The sequence below is a fragment of the Perognathus longimembris genome, chromosome 4 (genome assembly GCF_023159225.1).
Source record: "Perognathus longimembris pacificus isolate PPM17 chromosome 4, ASM2315922v1, whole genome shotgun sequence".
NCBI classification, from domain to species: domain Eukaryota; kingdom Metazoa; phylum Chordata; class Mammalia; order Rodentia; family Heteromyidae; genus Perognathus; species Perognathus longimembris.
This window is the reverse complement of record NC_063164.1, coordinates 37,862,763-37,882,811: the sequence shown is the minus strand read 5'-3', so window position 1 is coordinate 37,882,811 and position 20,049 is coordinate 37,862,763. Positions and strand designations below refer to the sequence as shown.

The 20,049-nt window shown below is 34.6% G+C and overlaps 1 protein-coding gene across 6 annotated transcripts in view; it reads left to right on the top strand.

The window, feature by feature from the left end:
• Pms1 (PMS1 homolog 1, mismatch repair system component) overlaps window positions 1–20,049 on the top strand; it is a 77,156-nt gene that overhangs the window by 50,683 nt on the left and 6,424 nt on the right. For all 6 annotated transcript variants that reach the window (XM_048345092.1, XM_048345089.1, XM_048345091.1 and 3 more), the window contains 6 exons: window positions 3,129–3,251; window positions 3,802–3,945; window positions 4,099–4,970; window positions 13,125–13,610; window positions 15,904–16,034; window positions 19,822–19,982. In XM_048345092.1, coding sequence (XP_048201049.1) covers window positions 3,129–3,251; window positions 3,802–3,945; window positions 4,099–4,970; window positions 13,125–13,610; window positions 15,904–16,034; window positions 19,822–19,982 — 1,917 coding nt within the window. The remainder of the gene's footprint in view (window positions 1–3,128; window positions 3,252–3,801; window positions 3,946–4,098; window positions 4,971–13,124; window positions 13,611–15,903; window positions 16,035–19,821; window positions 19,983–20,049) is intronic.

Here is a 20,049-nt window from a genome sequence, read left to right as displayed (position 1 = left end):
ACAGGTGTGAGTGGAGGCCTGGCTTCCTTTTTGACATTTGTATTCTTCTTATCCCTGCATTACTCTATGCTAATTTTTGAGTGAATTTCTTTTAAGTACTGCTTGATTTTTATTCCCCAAATTATGTTTGTTCACGTCTTATGTCTTTTCTAGACCTACATATTAGTTGCAAAGCTCAGTCCTTTCTGTTTTCCTGAAAGAATATCCTATTTTATATGCCTTGAAATTAGTTTGCAAAATATTTTGAATACAATATTATGATTGTTGTTTTGTTTTGTTTGGCACATACTGACTACCTTGCTAGTCCCAATTCAAAGCCTGCCAACATTTTTTTACTGACTCTGTTTTCTGGCCAGCTTGGCTTAGCCTTGTTCTTGGTTTTAGAATTGTCTCTGTTCTTTTCCTGTGACTCTGGCAGGCAGCTCCAGACAGTGGTCATAGTATTTTTAAGTTATTGCTATCTGAGCTCCCTATTTTGTATGGAAAGACTGATTCCAAACCACTTCCTTGTATTGAGTGCTTTTTTGTTTATACCAGAATTTAATTTAGAAGTAACACATCTTATTTCTGTTATCTTTAGCCATTACTTCCTCTTACGTGTTTTGCATCTTTAGCATCATTTTTTTTGGTATTACTATATGGTTATGTCATTTGAGATGATTTTGCACATTGATTTTATCACTATTATATAGTTTTTAGTTGGGAGACGAGAATTTACACATTAACTTGTTTTACTGTCCTAATGAAATTATTTAAATTATTACTTTAGAAATGTAGTTTCTAAATTATTACTTATAAAATGTAAGTGTTTATAGAAAGAGGAGAAAGATTAGCATCAAGAGACTAGTCAAGGATTTTTCCGTACAATGACAGTGAAAAGAAATGTATTTGACAGACTATAAATCACAGGACTATTGTAGTAAACAATACAGATTTGTTCACTGAATAACAGACTAGAAGTGTGATGAAATACTTTATAAAGTTTTGAATTTAATGAGATTTTATTTATTTTTTGTGTCAGTACTTGGGCTTGAACTAAGGGCCAGGATGCTTTCCCTTAGCTTTTTCACTTAAGACTAGTGTTGTTGTACCACTTGAGCCAAGCCTCCACTTTTGGCTTTTTTTTGCTGGTTAATTGGACACAAGAGTCTCAAATTGGGATCCTGAGGATTTCAACCTCCTGAGTTGCTAGAATTATAGGAGTGAGCCATTGGTACCCAACAATAAGATTATTTCTGTGACAATTTAAGAATCTTAATAAACATTTGAGAGTAAAAAGAAATAGAAAAGAAAGATGATGGTGATATCTTAGCAACACTGCTGGGTATTTGAAACCATGGATATCAGTGATATTACTCAGAGATATTTTGTTGTTCTTGTGGGGCTTGAACTCAGGGCCTGGGCACTGTCTCTGAGCTTTTTTGCTCAAGTTTAGCACTCCACTACTTCGACTCACAGCTCTACTTCTGTTTTTTAGGGGGTTAGTTCGAGGTAAGAGTCTCAAGACTTTCCTGTTGGGATTGGCTTTGAACCATGGTCTTCAGATCGCAGCCTCCTGAGTAGCTAGGATTACAAGTGTGAGCTATCAGTGCCCAGTGTAATCAGATAAATTTAATGAGAAAACAAGAAAGAAAGGCCTGAGGATAGGATTCAGGGGGACTGTCATCCTTTTTAGAGGATAAAGAAAAGGAGAAAAACCAGCAAAGCAGACTGAGAACAAAGTATCAGAAAGAAAGCAGAAAGACCAAAAGACAAACGGAAACTTTCAGCTCTCTTTACCTTACATTACCCCCTTCCTTTCTCTTTCTCTTCCTTTTTATGCTTTTCCTTCCCTCTCTGTCTCTTTTTCTTTATTTTTTAATCCACACAATGTAAGTCTTTCAGAATCTAAACAGGTTCCCTGATGACCAGCAGGTGCACTAAGAAAAGTTTAATGTTACATGGTAAATTATACAACCAGTTATAAATGCTGTGAAGTTTTACAGTTAATTAAGTGGTATCATTTTATAATGGATTATCCAGATATATTAATTTGTTTTTTCAAATTAGCACAATTTGGCACTGTGACAATAATGCACTTAGTGTTCTAAATTTAGTATTGCATCTCTTTAAACACTATTTTCAAGGGCAGGGTAAGCCTTAGACGTAGGTGACACCCTACAAGCTATCTTAGTAAGGAGCATCATGGTTTCTGTTTAATTAAAAAGAACACTTCCACTGGCATCAGTATTTAGCTTTCTTTATACTAAGCTAAATTTTTACTATTACTGTTTCTTAACAGATTAACAACACATCTATTTCCAGTTTTTACATATAATATTATAGGCCTGCATTTTAAGAAACTTGATCACAATCAAACAGCTCATAGTAGAGTCTAGCTCCAGCCTATTCTTAACAATTCTCTGTATTGTTTTTAGCTGTTTTAATTAGCTAGCAGTAAAAATAAGAACACATGTCCTATCTTCAATCCTTAAATCTACCCTCTGTTCGTTTCTTTTTCTTCAGTAGCCTTGATTTTCTTCTTACTTGTCATTTGTAGAATAAAGACGGATAGCATATAAATAATAAGTGAAGTTCTTGTAAAATGGTTTTCTGTGCAAAGTGAAGCTTAAACTCAGAAATGAAATTCAGTATATTGGCTTTGTAGCATACCCATAAAGATAAAAACAGCCCTGCTTTATGAGAAAACATGGTTGAAGAGGAAAGGACCAATAGCTAGAGAAAAGTCACAATGTGAAGAAAGAAATTTTCTTTCTTTTTGTTAAAAAACAAGGTGAGAATAAGCTGAGATTGTATGCTAATTGTTTAGTATTTGAAGTTAAGACCATTCGTGAAAGTTTTATAAATGTCCATTTTTCCTTGGAATTTTTATAAAAAGAGAAGGAAAGAGTACCAATTTAGTATGCTTCAGCATTTTATTCAGGGTTAATCCATAGCTTATCAGAAAGTATATGCCTCTTTCAGCCTTAGGTGGGAAATCTCATTCCTGGTTTTTTTTTTTTTAATTTAATTTATTTATTAATTGAACACATGGTTTTTTTTTAATATCTTTTAATGTGTTTCATATAGTATGACCTTTGGAACTACATTGCTGACATTGAATATTCTTTACCTAATCATAATTTTAGGTTTATCTTAGCGGATTCTTTCCAAAGCATGATGCCGACCACAGTTCCACAAGTCTTTCAACCCCAGAGAGAAGTTTCATTTATATCAATAGTCGACCAGTACATCAAAAAGACATATTAAAGGTAATCACATTTAATAAAAATGTATGTCTTGGATCAGAAATTTTAAAACAGCTGTCATTTGTCAGATTGTTAGAGTGAACCACTTCTAAGAATTAGTTCTAAAAGGAAAAGAAGGTGGTAAACAGTTACAGTATCATGTATAAAGGGAGTTACTTACATACAATGTCTCATTTATGCTTCACCACAACTCAGTGATGCATTATTATCTGTATTTACAGAGGAAACAGTGTTGAATGACTTTTGTAAGGAATGTGACCAGAAAGTAGCAGAATTTCTATTTGAATCCTAGGTCTTCAAAACATCAGTGACACTATTGTTTCTACCCATAGTGCTGTTTGCATTGGATGTTTGTACTTCTTATGAATACTTGTGATTCATGTATGTATGAGGCTTCCAATGATTGTTACTCCTATTTAGATATTACTTTTCTAGATACACAGTTGTATGTATTATATTTTTCAATGAAAATGACCCCTTTTAGTGGTATGTTAAAGTTGGCAATGCTGTCTTTACATGATGTTTTTATCTTATTCATTACATGTACTTCCAGTTGGTCCGACGTTACTACAATCTGAAATGCCTAAAGGAATCCACTCGTTTGTATCCAATTTTCTTTCTGAAAATAGATGTTCCTACAGCTGATGTGGATGTAAACTTAACACCAGATAAAAGTCAAGTATTATTACAGAATAAGGTAATAGTTTTCAGTTAGTTATTCTATGAATTTGTGCGATTTATTTACTTATGTACTTTTTATTTGGCATAAAACAGACTTATTGTTCATACTTTTAAATCTTGTGTGTTTTTTCATGATATTCCCCTAATATTTTTTAATTTCTATTTTTAGGAGTCTGTCTTAATTGCTCTTGAAAATCTGATGGTGACTTTTTATGGACCAGTACCTAGTACAGATTCTCATGAAAATAATAAAACAGATGTTTCCTCAGCTGAAACAGTAGAAGCAGATGTGCTTTTTAATAAAATAGAAACATCTGTAAATAATTGTCCAAATGGTGATATTTCAGCTGTATCTTCCCAAAAAGGTGTATATAATGATGAATCTCAAAAAACCACCGATCTTTGTTTAAGTCATCAAATAAATATTAGTGACCATTGTGATGATCATTTTAATAGGGAAAATTCTAACATCAATAAAGACACTAAAAATACAGTTGAAAAAAACTTAAGGGATAATTTATCCTCGGAGAATATCCAAAGGGAATGTATTGCAGCTTGTTTTGAAGGTTCTGTTAAGCATATGCAATTAGAAAATAGCAGTAAAGGCCATGTGGATGATAGTGGGAAACCTAAAGAAGCATCATCATCTTCTGAGACGTCTTTAGACATTTGTGCAGATGACTGGAGCAAGGGAAATTTACTTAATTCAGTTGGAGAGAATATTGAACCTGTGAAAATTTTAGTGCCTCAAAACAGTTTAGCCTGCAAAGTGAGTAATAATGATCAAGGCCTTGAACAAAAGAATCTCAGTGATGGTGCTTGTAGTAAAAAATCAAATGTAATAGATAACAAGTCAGGACAGCTTACAGCTTATGACTTAATTAGCAGTCGAGTGATCAAGAAACCCATGTCAGCAAGTGCCATTTTTATTCAAGACCATCGTGCTCAGTTTCTCACAGAAAATCCTAAGACCAGTTTGGAGGACGCAACTGTACAAATTGAAGAACTGTGGAAGACATTGACTAAAGAGGAAAAGTTGAAGTAAGTTTCCAGAGCTTACATGTGACCCAAATGCTTGGCTGTTTCCATTCTATATGACTCACTGGTTGAAAACAAGTTTTTAACTTCATGTTTAAGGAAAAGCAGAATGGAAAAATTGCCTTGGCATAGCTAGAGTCTTTTTTGGTGTCACTTTCTTCTCAGATGTTTTTATTTGGGGAATTTGGGGTGCTTGTTTTGTTTTATTTTGGAAAGGCTTATTCTGTTTTTCTTGCTTGTTTGGTGCAAGCCTTCATTGATTTTAAGATTTCGTTTTAGAATAGTTTGAAGCAATGAGGTTTTTAATATCTTGACTATCTCATTTTAAAAACTGGTTGTCAAAATATGTAACAGTACAAAGAATAGTGTCATTGCTGCAGGATCAATTTAGTGGTGTTAATACTGTCCCTGTTGAGTATAATTCACAACTTCTGAAATTTACTTGTAGCAACTTACAAACTATAGTGGGTGTTGAACCCATGACCTCATTTCACTGGCCAGTATATCACGATCAGCCCTGCTTTCTGCATACCTCTCCCTAACTTCAATCTTCTTTTATTATCTAAAGCAAATTTTAGGCATATTATCACCTATTCCATATATATTTCAGTATTTAAAATATAAATATTTTAATCATCATAAAATAATTTATTACAACTTTTTAAAGGCATGTCATTCCTGATACTTTTAAGTATTTGATGTTTTGAGTTTCTAACTTTATAAATTTCAGATCTTTAGAACATTATTTTGAATCATCATGCACACAATTATAATTGTCTTTCATTTTACCTAGAAAACAATTAAGTCTAAAGATGAGTGGAATGCATGGAAATATCATGCATTACCTCATACATATATATAATATCTGTGTTAAAAATAAAAAAGACAGTAAATTCAACTTTTAGGTACAGTAAATCCATTTTCTGAGAAAGAGCATGGATTGATAGTTATCTGACAAGAGAAAACCAATATAGGTGTTTTCAGTTCTTGTAGAAGTAGAGACAGTTATTCTGTGAAAGGATATATCTCTGTTGTGAATGACAATTTTCACTTGCTCTGAATCAAAACATTTTAATTTGGATTGTAGAGATAGAAAGCAAAAAATATATAGTACCATGAATCATGATCAGCTGAGTCTCAAATCATGATTAGTGAGAAGGTAGAGCAAAAATGATACTGTACCCAGGAATCACAATAAGCCCACTTCCATTCCATTCTTTATCTTGAAATTCTTCCCATGATCATCAGTTCTGCAAGGAATATTGAAGAATATAAAAGTGAACTCTTTTCCTATAGTTCTTCAGTCCCTCTCTCCTTTTCTTTCCTTTTTGCCTTTTCCTGAATCCCTACTATTTTTCCTTCCCACCCTTCCTCCTTTCCATTCCATTCCCTCACTTAGGAAATACTGAAGGATCCATATATGTAGACCCTATGTATTCTAGCTACTCACTTCAGTTATAAATAAAACCTTTTCATATTCATAAATGGAACACTCTGGTAAAGAAGAGCCAGCTAAAAATGCAGTAATCATAAAATGTGATGAGTTTTTAAAATATAATTTTATTGTTATTAAGGTGTTGTACTAAGGGGTTGCCATTTCACAATTCAGGTGATATATACATTTCTGTTTTGGACAATGTCACCCCTCCTTTGCTTTCTTCCAGTTTTTCCCTTCCATCCTTGCCCACAAATGACATAGTTCATTTTCCACATAGTGCATAATGAATACCATGATTGCAATTTTTCATTCTTCCTCCCTCTCTGCACCCTTTTGGTCCCCTAGAAACAGAAAAAGAAAAAAGCACACAAACAATAATGAGTTTCAAGATTAAATATAGTGTGTTATGGAAACATATAGCAGTTTGGCTTAATCTCATCCATGGGACAGGAAGTTGCTTTCCTGGATAGAAGCTAACGAGAAAGCTTTTAGGGAAATGTTTTTCTAGAAGGAATAGGATGTTGTTGAGAAACAGAAAAAAAAAATCTCCTCTCTGACAGGAAGAGAACATAAGGGAATATGATAAAGAAAAAGGAGCCATTTTTAACGTTCTTTCCTGGGTTTGTTTTGTTGTTTTCCTCTCCTTTCCTTCAGTGAATTGGAAAACATGTTTCTCCATGTGACCTGCCTTTTGGTGGGGAGGGGTGGTCTCTGTCAGTTTGTGTTAATTTGAGCTTTCATTTGCAGTAGCTGTGAAATATATTCCTACTTAAAAATAACGAAGAGTAATTTTTTAACTGGAGCATAACTAAAACTGGTAAATCAACTTTATAATTAAATATAATATTTAATCTAAAAAAATTAGCATTGACCACTGGTCAAATTTTCCATTCAAGTGTTTAGATCTCTTCACATGAAATACAAAGGTGGCAGCTGTTTTTACTTAACATTTACCTAATATTCCTTTGGACATAACTTTTTACATTTCCCAAGGAACTGATTAAGTTTGACTTCTTAAAAAAATCAAAAGATTAATACCATATGTGAAAATTTGCACATTATAATTAATTACAAATGGTGACCTTTAACTCGAACTCATTTTTCACCACATTGGAAAAATCTTGACTTTTGAATGTCAAGAGCTAAAAATACTTATTTCTAGTACCTGTTGAAAGTATCCTTGAAAATCATGTGTTTTATATGACTAATCCAGAACTTCATATGCTAAGGATGAATGGCAGGAAATAACTTTTAAGCATATAAATGTGTCATAATTCACCAAATAATTTTTTATTATTTAATTCACAATGAAGCAAAGTCTTTGAGAGGGGTTAATAGGGATAGTAATGGGTTTGGGCTTGAAGCATGAATCTTTGTGCTTGCAGGACAAGCAGATATCAACCACTAGAGCCACAATCCTTTAGCTTCTGGATGGGTCTTTTGGTTTGGGTTTGGGGCATTTGGGATAGGGGCTCAAATTTTTCCCTAGGTTGGCTTAGACTTTAGTCTTTCTTGTATTTCTCACATAGCTAAGGATTACATACATGTTCCATCATGTCCAGCTGTTGAATCTGATGTTGATAATGTTTAAGCTGGCTTTGAACCATCCTCCATCCTCCGAATATCTGCCTCTCAAGTAAATAGAACTAAGTAGGCATGATCTTGCCTTGCCCACAAGGACTTTAGTGTTTTTTCACTTTTGTGTGTGTGTGTGTGTGTGTGTGTGTGTGTGCCAGTCCTGGGTCTTGAACTTGGGGCCTGGGTACTGTCCATGGCTTCTTTTTGCTCAAGGATAGCACTCTACCACTTGATCCACAGTGCCACTTATGGTCTTTTCTATGTATGTGGTGCTAAGGAATCAAACCCAGGGCTTCATATATTCGAGGCAAGCACTTTACCACTTTACCACTAGGCCATATTCCCAGCCCTTTTCACATTCTTAATCAGATATTTCTTTATTCAACAAACATGTGCTGAGTACAAACAAAATTCTTATTATGGTTTTTTCCTCTCGGTCTCACTTTCAACATTTATTATAGCTTTTTCAATAATATTGCTTAAAATTTGAAACACTATCTTCATGAATTATGAACTGAGAGAATATGTTAATATTCTTTTGACCTGTACCTTAACATTTTTCATAAACATCTCAACAACTACTCATTTCCTAACTAGCCTTTGTGGCCAGTATGGTAACTCTGATGCCAATAATACCACTTTTATGTCCATAATATATCCAAGTGTTTTCTTTAAAATGTGATATGCATATTACTTAAAATAGAATGCTGTCTATTTTTTAAGAGTAAGAGAGGCTGTCTCCAGGATTTGTGTTTTGAACTACTATACTTGATTCAACAATAGTTCCATTTCTGATTTCAAACATAGGCACCTAACCTCAACCTAGGTAGGCCTAGGAGTGGTACCAGATGTCTTAGTTTTTTACAAAAAGAGTGACATAACTACCATTCTAGGCTTTTTGGCTCTTGAGGTTTCGTTTTGCTGTTTTTGTTACTGAAAAGAAAGAAAAGAATTAGTATTTTTTTACCTAGTATAATTTTGAAACACTTCTTTTGAAATTAAATGAAATTAGATGGTCAGCTTATTAGAGTTTATTTTTCCATAAATGACTAAAATGAGAATTATAATGGAAAAATTAACATTTAGTTATTAAACCATTGTAACTTTTTATTCTGTGTGCTATTTTAGTGGCTTTACAAGTACATAGTATGTACTTGTTTGAAGCCAGCCTAGGCAAAAACATTCACAACATTCTATCTCAACCAATAGCTAACTAGGCATGGTGTCACATACTGCTATCCCAGCTATAGGCACAGCAGACAGGCCTGTCCTCCCAGGGACACAAACAAGCACAAATAGGAGGGTCATAGCCTAAGCCAGCTGGGCTTTTTAAAAGCAGTGTTAAAAGAAAGGGGCTAGGAATGTGGCTTAGTGGTAGAGCACTTGCCTAGCATGCATGAAGCCCTAGATTCCATTCCTCAGCACCACATAAACAGAAAAGGCCAGAAGTGGTACTGTGGCACGCTCAAGTGGTAGAGTGAACAAAAAGAAGCTAGGAACAGTGCTCAGACCCTGAATTCAAGTCCCAGGACTAGCAAAAAAAAAAAAATAGACGAGTGTGGCTTATAGTAAACATTCCAATCCTCAGTACTTGGAGGGGAGGAAGGGGGCTGGGAGAAGGACATCTAGAATCTATAATTGCTACACAGTAGTAGTCTAAAACAGTATTTAATTAAGTTGAAATGTTGCTAAAATTTGTAACTTCAATGAAAGCTGGTGGGGGTCTAGTTCAGTCACTGAAAGGAAAGTATTAGTATTGCCAACACTGATTCTGGAATTTTCCACCTTTAGATCTTAAAGTTGTTGTTGTGTATAATTTGAAACTGTATTATTAAGTTCATACACATTTGGGTTTTTTTTTTACCTCCTTAGTAATCTCTTTTGTCATGACCTCCTTAATAGTAAACATCTGTTTCTTTTTTCTTTCCTTTTTGTTTGTGGGGGGTATTCATGGGGCCTTGTGCTTGCTAGGTAAGTGTGCTACCTCTTCACCCATGCTCTCCCAGTCCTTTGCTGTAGCTATTTTTCAAGTATAGGGTTATGTTTTTGTCTATAGTGGGACTCAGACTGCAGTCTGATGAAGAGTACCACTCATGTCCAAGGAAGGAAAAGTTTAATATTACGGAAGACTGACAGGCTGCTTCCATGTGTGGGAGAACAGTGGCTGCCATTAAGCAGGGAGGGTAATTGTAGCTAGTGAAACTGAAGGAATGAGAAAGTGGAAGACTGCATTGTGAGAGGTAATTGGTATTTGTGGTCAGGCCAGATGGTCAGGCCAGGTCAGGGCAACCTGACTTACATACTGGTCTTGCCCAGGCGGAACTGAAGCATCCAGTGGGAATGTCAGCTGCCTAGGGTGACTTCAACGCCCACGTGGGTGGTTCAGGGACATAGGCCACCATACCTGGCTTCTTGACTGAGATGAAGTCTGTTTTTGAAGTGGAGTCTTCCTAATATTTTGCCCAGACTGGCCTGGAACCTTTAGCCTCCCCTTCCCTACCTCCGTAGTAACTGAGATTATAGGTAGGAGCTACCAGGTTTGGCCTCTATGTATTTTTATTTATTCTTTTACACTTTCTGTCTCATAAAAAGTATATCTCTTATGGACATATAAAAGTTGGCTGTTGGGCTGGGAATATGGCATAGTGGCAAGAGTGCTTGCCTCGTATACATGAAGCCCAGGGTTTGATTCCCCAGCACCACATATATAGAAAACGGCCAGAAGTGGCGCTGTGGCTCAAGTTGCAGAGTGCTAGCCTTGAGCAAAAAGAAGCCAGGGGCAGTGCCCACGCCCTGAGTCCAAGGCCCTGGAATGGCAAAAAGAAAAAAGAAAGAAAGAAAAGTTGGCTGTTCATTAAGTCTGTTTTAGTTAATATATTTATATACCCCTAATAATTGATAACATTGATTTAAGTGTGGCACTATCCTGTTTTATGTTTATTCCCTCTGTTTTGTTCTATTCTTTTTTTTTTGAAAGAGAGAGAAAGGAGGGTTCAGTGACTATATTTTAGAATCTAATTTTAATTTGTCTATTTGATATTTTTTTGCTCTACTAATAACATACATTTATCCTAGTCTAGTTAGAGTAATGTTACTAAATTATAAAAACATAGTAACTATATTTCTACTTTAGGTTGGTACCATTTCTCTCCCTCCCACCCCCCCTTTCTTTTTTTAAGATTTGTTAATGTCAAAGTGGTATACAGAGGGGTTACAGTTTCATACATAAAGCAGTGAGCACATTTCTTATCCCCCTCCTCATTTATCTCCCACCTTACCCCCTCTCTACTTCCCAGTTGGTTTACAGCCTATAGTTTTGTAAGTACTGCTATTGCATTGGTTTGTCTTTTATTCTTTATCTCTCCATTTTGATGTTCCCCATCCCTTCTGGGTTCCAATAAATGTGTATACAATACCAAAATCACTAACAATGACATCAGGGGTAAAACCTTGGGGAAGAAAGACAAAAGAAAATGGCATAATTTCGCATGGTACATTGAAAATAACAACAATGATTTCTTTTTTTGTGCCGGTCCTGGGTTTATTGGAGATAGGAGTCTCACAGACTTTCCTGCCCAGGCTGGCTTCAAACCCTGATCCTTAGATCTTAGCCTCCTGAGTACAGGGTTATAAGCATGAACCACCAGTGCCTGGCTTGATATGCTCACAAAAACAAAACAAAAAACGGTATCTTATACTGAAAAGATCTAAACCTTTTGAAGGATATTTTTGCTATATACATTGAATTCTGGATTCTTTTACTTCATAAAATATTTCACTACTATTTGGCTCTGAGTTGTTCCTAATGATATTCATTTGTCTTTTTTTCTTACTGTTTTTGTTTTGATATTTTTTTGAGGTATGTTGTGTCTGATCTTCTAAAGCTACCCAATGAACACATTTTAGATACTGTGTTTTTTTCGTTCTAGAATTCCCATTTTTCTTTTTTTAAATACTCACTTCTGTTGAGATTTCCCTCTTCTCTCCTAACTCTCTTGTTAGGGTCATGTTAAGCCCTTAAACAGTAAGTTTTAAAAGACATTGAATTCTACTAACTACTTTTTCTGTATTATTGCTTGCCTGGTAATGGTAACTTTTACTTGCATAATGGACATTGTGCATAATATGCTTAAAACTCAAGATTGTATATTTTTCTTCTGAAAAGTGTCAACTTTTGTTCTTCCATATATTTAAATTATAGGTCACCTTAAGCTGTGGGCTTTGTTTTACATTTTATTGGGAAGACTGCAAGGATTTTGCTCTGAGTCTTGAGACATCTTTCTTAGTTCTAGGACAGGATTTTAACTACAAAGTGTGGCACTATACCTATTTTAACTGAAAACCCCAAATGTTTATGAACCCATAACAAAATGTGTAATTCAAACTCCAAACTCTTTATTTTCCCTGTACTGTGCAGCAGTTAAAATCTCTGTTTTGCTCATTTAGCCTTCTAAAGGTTGGTTTCCTTTAGTCTCCCACACAAGGGATTCTCAGGGATTTTCTCTCAGTTTCAAGTTGTTCTACAAGCAAGTAGCTGTGTATTCTGATGACTCAGTCTAGTACTCAGCAGCTTTTTTACTTAGTTGTTGGCATTGCTTACCTCCTTATTGCTAGGGATGTCCTCTGGATACAAGCTGAATAAGCATACAAATATAAATCTATTCCTGTTTGGTTTTGACTGTTCTTCTGTACCAGTTTTAAATAGTTTGCTTTTATATTTTATTCAGATTTTATTGTGATTATATACAGAAGGGACAGCCTGATAGATATTGTGTTGTAATTATTCGACATTGTCAGTTATTTTTTACAAATTTTGTTTAAAATATTTTTGTGTGTGTGTGTGTGTGTGTGTGTGCGCTAGTACTGGGGCATGAACTGTGTTTGGGCATTGTCCCTTACCTTTTATAGACAAGGTTAGCTCTCTACCATTTGAGCCATAACTCCAGCACCCAGCTTATTGGTGATTAATTGGATAAAAGAATCTCATGGATTTTTCTTGCCTGGACTGGCTTTGAAGTGTGCTTCTCAGATCTCAGCCTCCTCAGTAGCTAGGATTACAGGGGTGAGCCACTGATGTCCAGCTGATAAATGTATATTTGACTATGACATCAGTTCTTTTTGTTTTTGTTCTTTATATTTAGATATGAAGAAAAGGCTACTAAAGATTTGGAACGATACAATACTCAAATGAAGAAAGCCATTGAACAAGAGTCACAAATGTCATTAAAGGATAACAGAAAAAAGATAAAATCCACCAGCACATGGAGTTTGGCACAGAAACACAAGCTGAAAACTTCATTATCTAATCAGCCAAAACTTGATGAGCTCTTTCAGTCCCAAAATGAAAAAAAACGGAGTGAAAATATTAAAATAATAGAGATTCCTTTTTCTATGGAAAACTTAAAAATAAATTTTGAGAAACAAAAGGAGTTTGATGTAGAAGAGCAGGATGAACTTTGCTTAATTCACAATCTTAGGTTTCCTGATGCATGGCTAGTTGCATCCAAAACAGAGATAATGTTGCTCAATCCATACAGAGTCGAGGAGGCCCTGCTATTTAAAAGACTTCTTGAGAATCATGAACTACCTGCAGAGCCACTGGACCAGCCGATTATACTAACAGAAAGGTATAATGAAGTAATAGTTTCCCAACTCTAAGAACATTTATACATACTAGGTTAGAAGTTGGAGGTAAATGTTTTTTACTCAGAACAAGTGATATTTAAAGAAATCTTTTAGCTAAGTTCTTTTTCTTTTTTTTTTTTAATTTTAAGTAGTTGTATATACAAAGGGGTTTAAATCCCACAAGTCAACTTCCATTGATTGATATCTGGAATTAATTTCTTATAAATAATGCAGACTACTCTTGCTAGTACACTAAGTTTAGAAGTACACTTTTACATTCAATAAATATCAGACTTGTATCTCCTTACATTAGTGACTTCTCCAGAGTAATTTTGGAAGTTTATAATGATTCTCTTTGATTTTGTAGTGCTTTCACATTTTAAAATATACACAAAGTAGAATTATACAGAGAATGCTTTTATCAGCAGTTACTAAGGTTTTGCCACGTTTTCTTTATTCTCTGTCTCTGACTCATACACACACACACACACACACACACATTCTCTTTACTGTCTTTGATAGCAATTCTTATTATATCTTTGAGTATACTTCTCACCTTATAGTATTTCTTTGTATTCTGAAAAACAGCACATGTGAATTTTTACACTCCACTGTTTTTATGAGTAGTTTGTAAATTTTTCTTTAGATTTTCAAATCATTTTTTGTGCATGTCAAAATTACATCTTGAAGATTTTTTTTTTTTTTTTTTGCCAGTCCTGGGGCTTGGACTCAGGGCCTGAGCCCTGGCTTCTGTTTGCTCAAGGCTAGCACTCTGCCACTTGAGCCACAGCGCCACTTCTGGCCGTTTTCTGTATATGTGGTGCTGGGGAATTGAACCCAGGGCCTCAAGCACTCTTGCCACTAGGCCATATCCCCAGCACCTTGAAGAGTTTTTTATATTAGATCTATTACTCAAAAGAAGTACATTGAAAAGTTATTTTAGACCCTTACTGTCCTAAAAGTAAATCTTGCTTTTAATTGAGCATGCGCATAACAAATGCATATTGTTTTCTCCTAAAATGTGGGATCCCCTTTACAGTTACTGCTTCAAGTTTTTCAAAACTGAGTCTTCTTTGATTATCCCATTATTCTAGCAGAGTAAACGTGTTCATTTTTCTCACTAGAGTTCTAATGCTAGTTGTGTAGCTTACTTCTTAGAATAATTTAAATGTCAATGAATTAGTAAGTGCTTAGAAATACAGTAATAACTAACTTATGCTTATTGAGCATTTAATGTGTGACACTATGCAATAACATTTTTACGGTCCTCAGTCAGGTCCTGTCATCCACATTTTATAGATGAGGAATCTGAAACACAGGCTGTTAAATAAATATACCTTATCATTAGTACCAGATCAGAGTGATTTTCAGAATGTACATAGATGAGTCATATTATATCTAATATATAGTCAAAGATCTCTCTGTGACAGTTTGTATGTGTCTCTTCACATTCAGTGGAGTCTGAAGTCATGCACAATTTCATTTTCTTCTTTTTTTAATGGAGTTTTCACAATTTTTTAAGAAAACATGATCATTACTTTTGATCATGTGATAGTCATTATGTTAAACAGTGATCAGATGCGAATCACAGCTGTAAACTAGCTAATGATTAAAGGTTCTGGTTTTTTTCAACTACAGATAAATGCAATGAAAGAAATCATTTAGGAAACCTTATCTAATTTGCCAATAGCTTTTTCAAGAGATAAAGTGTTGTAATGAAATAATGCATCATCCTGTACTAGAACATAAGTCACTGCTTATATACCTAATACCGCATGTGTTCCACATGACAGATACTTAGGTATTTATTTAATGAATGGGAAAATGGTTACCATTCATGTCAGCCCCCAAAAATACAAGTTTGGGGAGGAAAAGTTGAAAAGCAATTAATTGGCAAGAAGTACTACTGTAGTAACTTGAGAATGTATTGTGTCTGCTTTATCTTTTAAAAATATGTATTCTGTCTGATTAAGATCATAAAAGGATATTTGTTAAGTATTTTTGTATTATGTTTAAGGGATCATCTTTTAAATTTCACAGAGTATGTAACGTTCTAGAAGACAGAACGTGTGTGTGTGTGTGTGTGTGTGTTGTCCTTTCTTCTTTCTATGTAGTTTGTCTTCTGTAAATTATTAACAGGAATGTAAACCACTTTCTTATAGACTACTTATGTCTTTGAATTTGGTTAATGATTAAAAAAAACTTTAAAAAGGCTTATGGAGATTAATTTTTTCTTTAAATTCTCTTTAGTTCAATTAGTATATTGAACTTCAAGTACCATAATTTCTTTTTCAGTCTTTTCAATGGATCTCATTATTTAGAGATTTTGTGTAAAATGGCATCAGATGACCAAAGATGTGGTGGATGGACTTACCTGTCTGATGCTCGTCTTACAGCAAATGGTTTCAAGATAAAGTTGATACCAGGTATGATCGTGTGATTTAATATTTTCTGGCATGGAATAATAAGTCTTGTTATAAGAGTTACATTTGGATTTCAAATTTTCAGAAATCAGTGACTTTGTTTAAAAGCTATTGTCATCTGTCTGAAAACAGATTTATTTTAATAAGATTGCCTCTGATCTTGAAACAAACAAATTTGGTATTTTTTTTAATGTACTACCTTGCATATTTGAGTTTTCCTAACTAATCCATTAGGTAATTTTATTGTAGTCTTTGCCAGTGAAAACTGTTCAAACTGCTTTCTTTGCTTAATTAAATTATTAATTTACATCATTAGATGATAAAACGAATAGATGTATAGGGTACTGGAATGACTTAATAAAAATAGTTACTCCTTTTTCAAAAAGTATTTACTTGGGCTGGGGATATAGCCTAGTGGCAAGAGTGCCTGCCTCGGATACACGAGGCCCTAGGTTCGATTCCCCAGCACCACATATACAGAAAACGGCCAGAAGCGGCGCTGTGGCTCAAGTGGCGGAGTGGTAGCCTTGAGCAGGAAGAAGCCAGGGACTGCTCAGGCCCTGAGTCCAAGGCCCAGGACTGGCCAAAAAAAAAAAAAAAAAAAGTATTTACTTGCTTGGGTTAGTGGACATGAAGCATCAGCAGTCTTACTGTTTAAAGGGATATGATTCCATGACTTAAGACCTTTTCTTTTGTTTAATATGGAAATTCACTAGGTGGATAGATAAGTAAAAAGAAAACATCTATCAAGGATAATTCACTTTTCTTTGCTGACCCCAATTTGTACTTTTTTTTTTTTTTCCAGTCCTGGGGCTTGGACTTGGCTGAGTACTGTCCCTGGCTTCTTTTTGCTCAAGGCTAACACTCTACCACTTGAGCTCACTGGCTTTTTCTGTTTATGTGGTGCTGATGAATCAAACCCTGGTGCCTCATCCATGCAAGGCAAGCACTCTACAATTAAGCCATATTCCAAGTCCCCAATTTGTACTTTTATAGATTCCATACTTAAACTTCTGTCTGTCCAAGCTTCCTTCGCTGACTTCTCCCTTCATCTGTATGAAGGGGCACAGGCAGTGTGAGGAATGACTCCAGTGGCAAATGAGACATGTATAAAAGTATAGAGCTAGGTATATATAAGATATATTTTGATGTTCCAAATGTAATCTTTTGCAGTTTGAGAGATATCTATCCTAATCTTTTAAAGTCCTACCTCAGTTCTAGGTATTTAGACTTGATATGTAAATTGTATATCCAAATTCCAACAAGACTTTTCAGTAACAAGTTAAGAGACATTCATATTTTCTTTTCTTACTCATCTTTTACTGCCATTTTTCATTGTTTAAACAACTTTTTTTCTAATTTAATGAGAATTTTCTAGTAGTATATTAACTTGAATCAGCAGTTTTTCAGTTGTCACAAAGTATCTTTGGATAAGGATAAAAGCATCTGAAAGAAAGAATATATCTGGTATTAAGGAAAAAAACGTTTTAATGTGAACCCTGAAAGCTTTGCTTATTGACAAAAATAACTCTCTGTACTGCTTTAATAATAATTTTATATTTGTGAAAATTGAAAACTTAATGAACCATGTATTCTCCCTGAAAATTGACAAGTATTTTATGTAATTTTATGGAAATGTCTAGAAAGTTTAATGCTACATAGTTACAAATGAAAGTTCTCCATATATTTTTTGTTTGTTTGTTTGTTTGTTTTTGGCCAGTCCTGGGCCTTGGACTCAGGGCCTGAGCACTGTCCCTGGCTTCTTCCCGCTCAAGGCTAGCACTCTGCCACTTGAGCCACAGCGCCGCTTCTGGCCGTTTTCTGTATATGTGGTGCTGGGGTATCCGAGGCAGGCACTCTTGCCACTAGGCTATATCCCCAGCCCCCCATATATGTTTTTATAAACATAGAAATTAAAAATAAATTTGAAATATAATTATCAGAACATATCTAGTCAGTTAATATATCTATACAAGAGTAAAAAAGTGTTTAGATGTAGAATTTTAGATTTTTTTCTTTCTTGTTCTTCTGCTTTTGTTGTTTGCTTATTTGTTTTGAGTCAGTCTCATTATATAGCTCAAGCTGGTCTTGAACTCACTGTAGACCCAGACTGGCCTTAAACTCCTAGCTCTGCCTCCCATGTGCTAGGATTATGGTCATCTACCATCTACCACCACTCTCAGCTTGGATATTTTCATATCTATACAAATATGTAACAGAGATGTGAACTACAATATTCTTCAGCTTACCATTTGCCTATATATATATATATATATATATATATATATATATATATATTCAAGCCCTATTTGAACTCTTCTTACTGCTCAAACTATTTAATCTCTCTTTATTGACTCAATCTCACCTTTTGGTGCTGTAATAGAGCATCTTACCTATTTTCTAATTGTTCTCTGAGGAAAACCATTATAATACCTGGACTGTGTACTCTGCCACCATTGCATCTGCCATTTAGATCAGGAAACTAGTTGTAACTAAGAACAGGTGAGAGATTACAGCATTGAAGTCTTAGGATTTGAAACTCACAAGGTTAAATCACACCTCTTACTTTTCTTATTTATTAATAGCTACTAATCCAAAATTTAACTCCTTTTCTTTCTAGTTAATATCATATGAATTTCAGTATTAATAATGCTATTACAAAAATAGACAAATGTGATAAACCTCTGCTCTCTTCCAGAATTATGTATTCTCGAGCCAAATTTATTGCTTTAGAATATGTGCTATATGGATTATCTAATTAATCATAGTTAGCATTAATTTTAATGGCAATTATCGAAATCGTTTAGGTAACATTTCAGTTTTAAACATGAGCATAGCAGAGTTTTTTTGGAAGTACTGAAGATTTGGGCCTAGGTCCTTGTGTAGCTAGATAGATTCTCTACTGTTGAGCCAAACCTACAGCCCTGTTATTTTTAAAGTAGTGTCTCACTTCCTGACCAGAAACTCACTTGAGTCTCAATCCATCTACTTTACCTGTCATTGTTCAGATTGCAGATTGTGCAGATTGCTAACTATCATTGTTCAGATTTATAGGCATGTGCCACTGTGTGTCCAACTTTCCTTTCATGGAAGAAGAGTCTTGTGAACTTTCAGTCTGTGTTGGCCTGGCATAACAATCCTCTAAAAACCAGCTTCCCATGTAGTTGAGGATAAGTGCATGCCACTTGTACCCAGTTATGGGTTCAAGAAGGGGTCTCATAAACTTTTCTGCCTGTGCTAACTCCCAACTAGCTAGTACTATAACTGTAAGCCACTAGCACTTGGATTGTCCTAGAAAATTAATTAAAATATCAATATTTCCTCCCCTCTGATTAGTTCATATTAATAACTTATGTTTTAGTGTTATTAATTATAAATTAAAATACAGTAAAACCTAGAACTTTAAAATAAATATTAGAATAGTGGGATAAAACATGAAGAGCAGCAGTTTGCTAAACTACTTAAATCATTTTTATTTTAATAAATATCATGGGACTCCATTTTCTCTCCAAATTACGAAATTTTGTAAGCAAACCTAAGGAGCAGACCAGCTGTAATTGAGATTAAATTAAGTTATATAAAGCACATGTGGTGTCAATGAGCACTTATGACTTAATGTGAAATCCTATGGGAAACTATTTGTTGCCCAACCAAGAAACAAAACTTTGTGTTGACGATTAAATCCTCATGAAGGTTCACTAAATGTTCTAACAGTGGTTTTGTTCTTAATGGTCATGTTCTGGAATATAATTTTAACTAAACTATGTGTGTTTTTATTTTTTTCTCTTAGGCGTTTCCGTTACCGAAAGCTACTTGGAAATAGAAGCAATGGCTAATTGTCTCCCATTCTATGGAGTAACAGATTTAAAAGAAATTCTCAATGCTATACTAAACAAAAATGCAAAGGAAATTTATGAATGTAGACCTCGGAAAGTGATACATTATTTAGAGGTACACATCATTAGATTATTCAGATTGACTAGGTTTTATTTTTATTTTAGTTGATACAGGGTTTGAA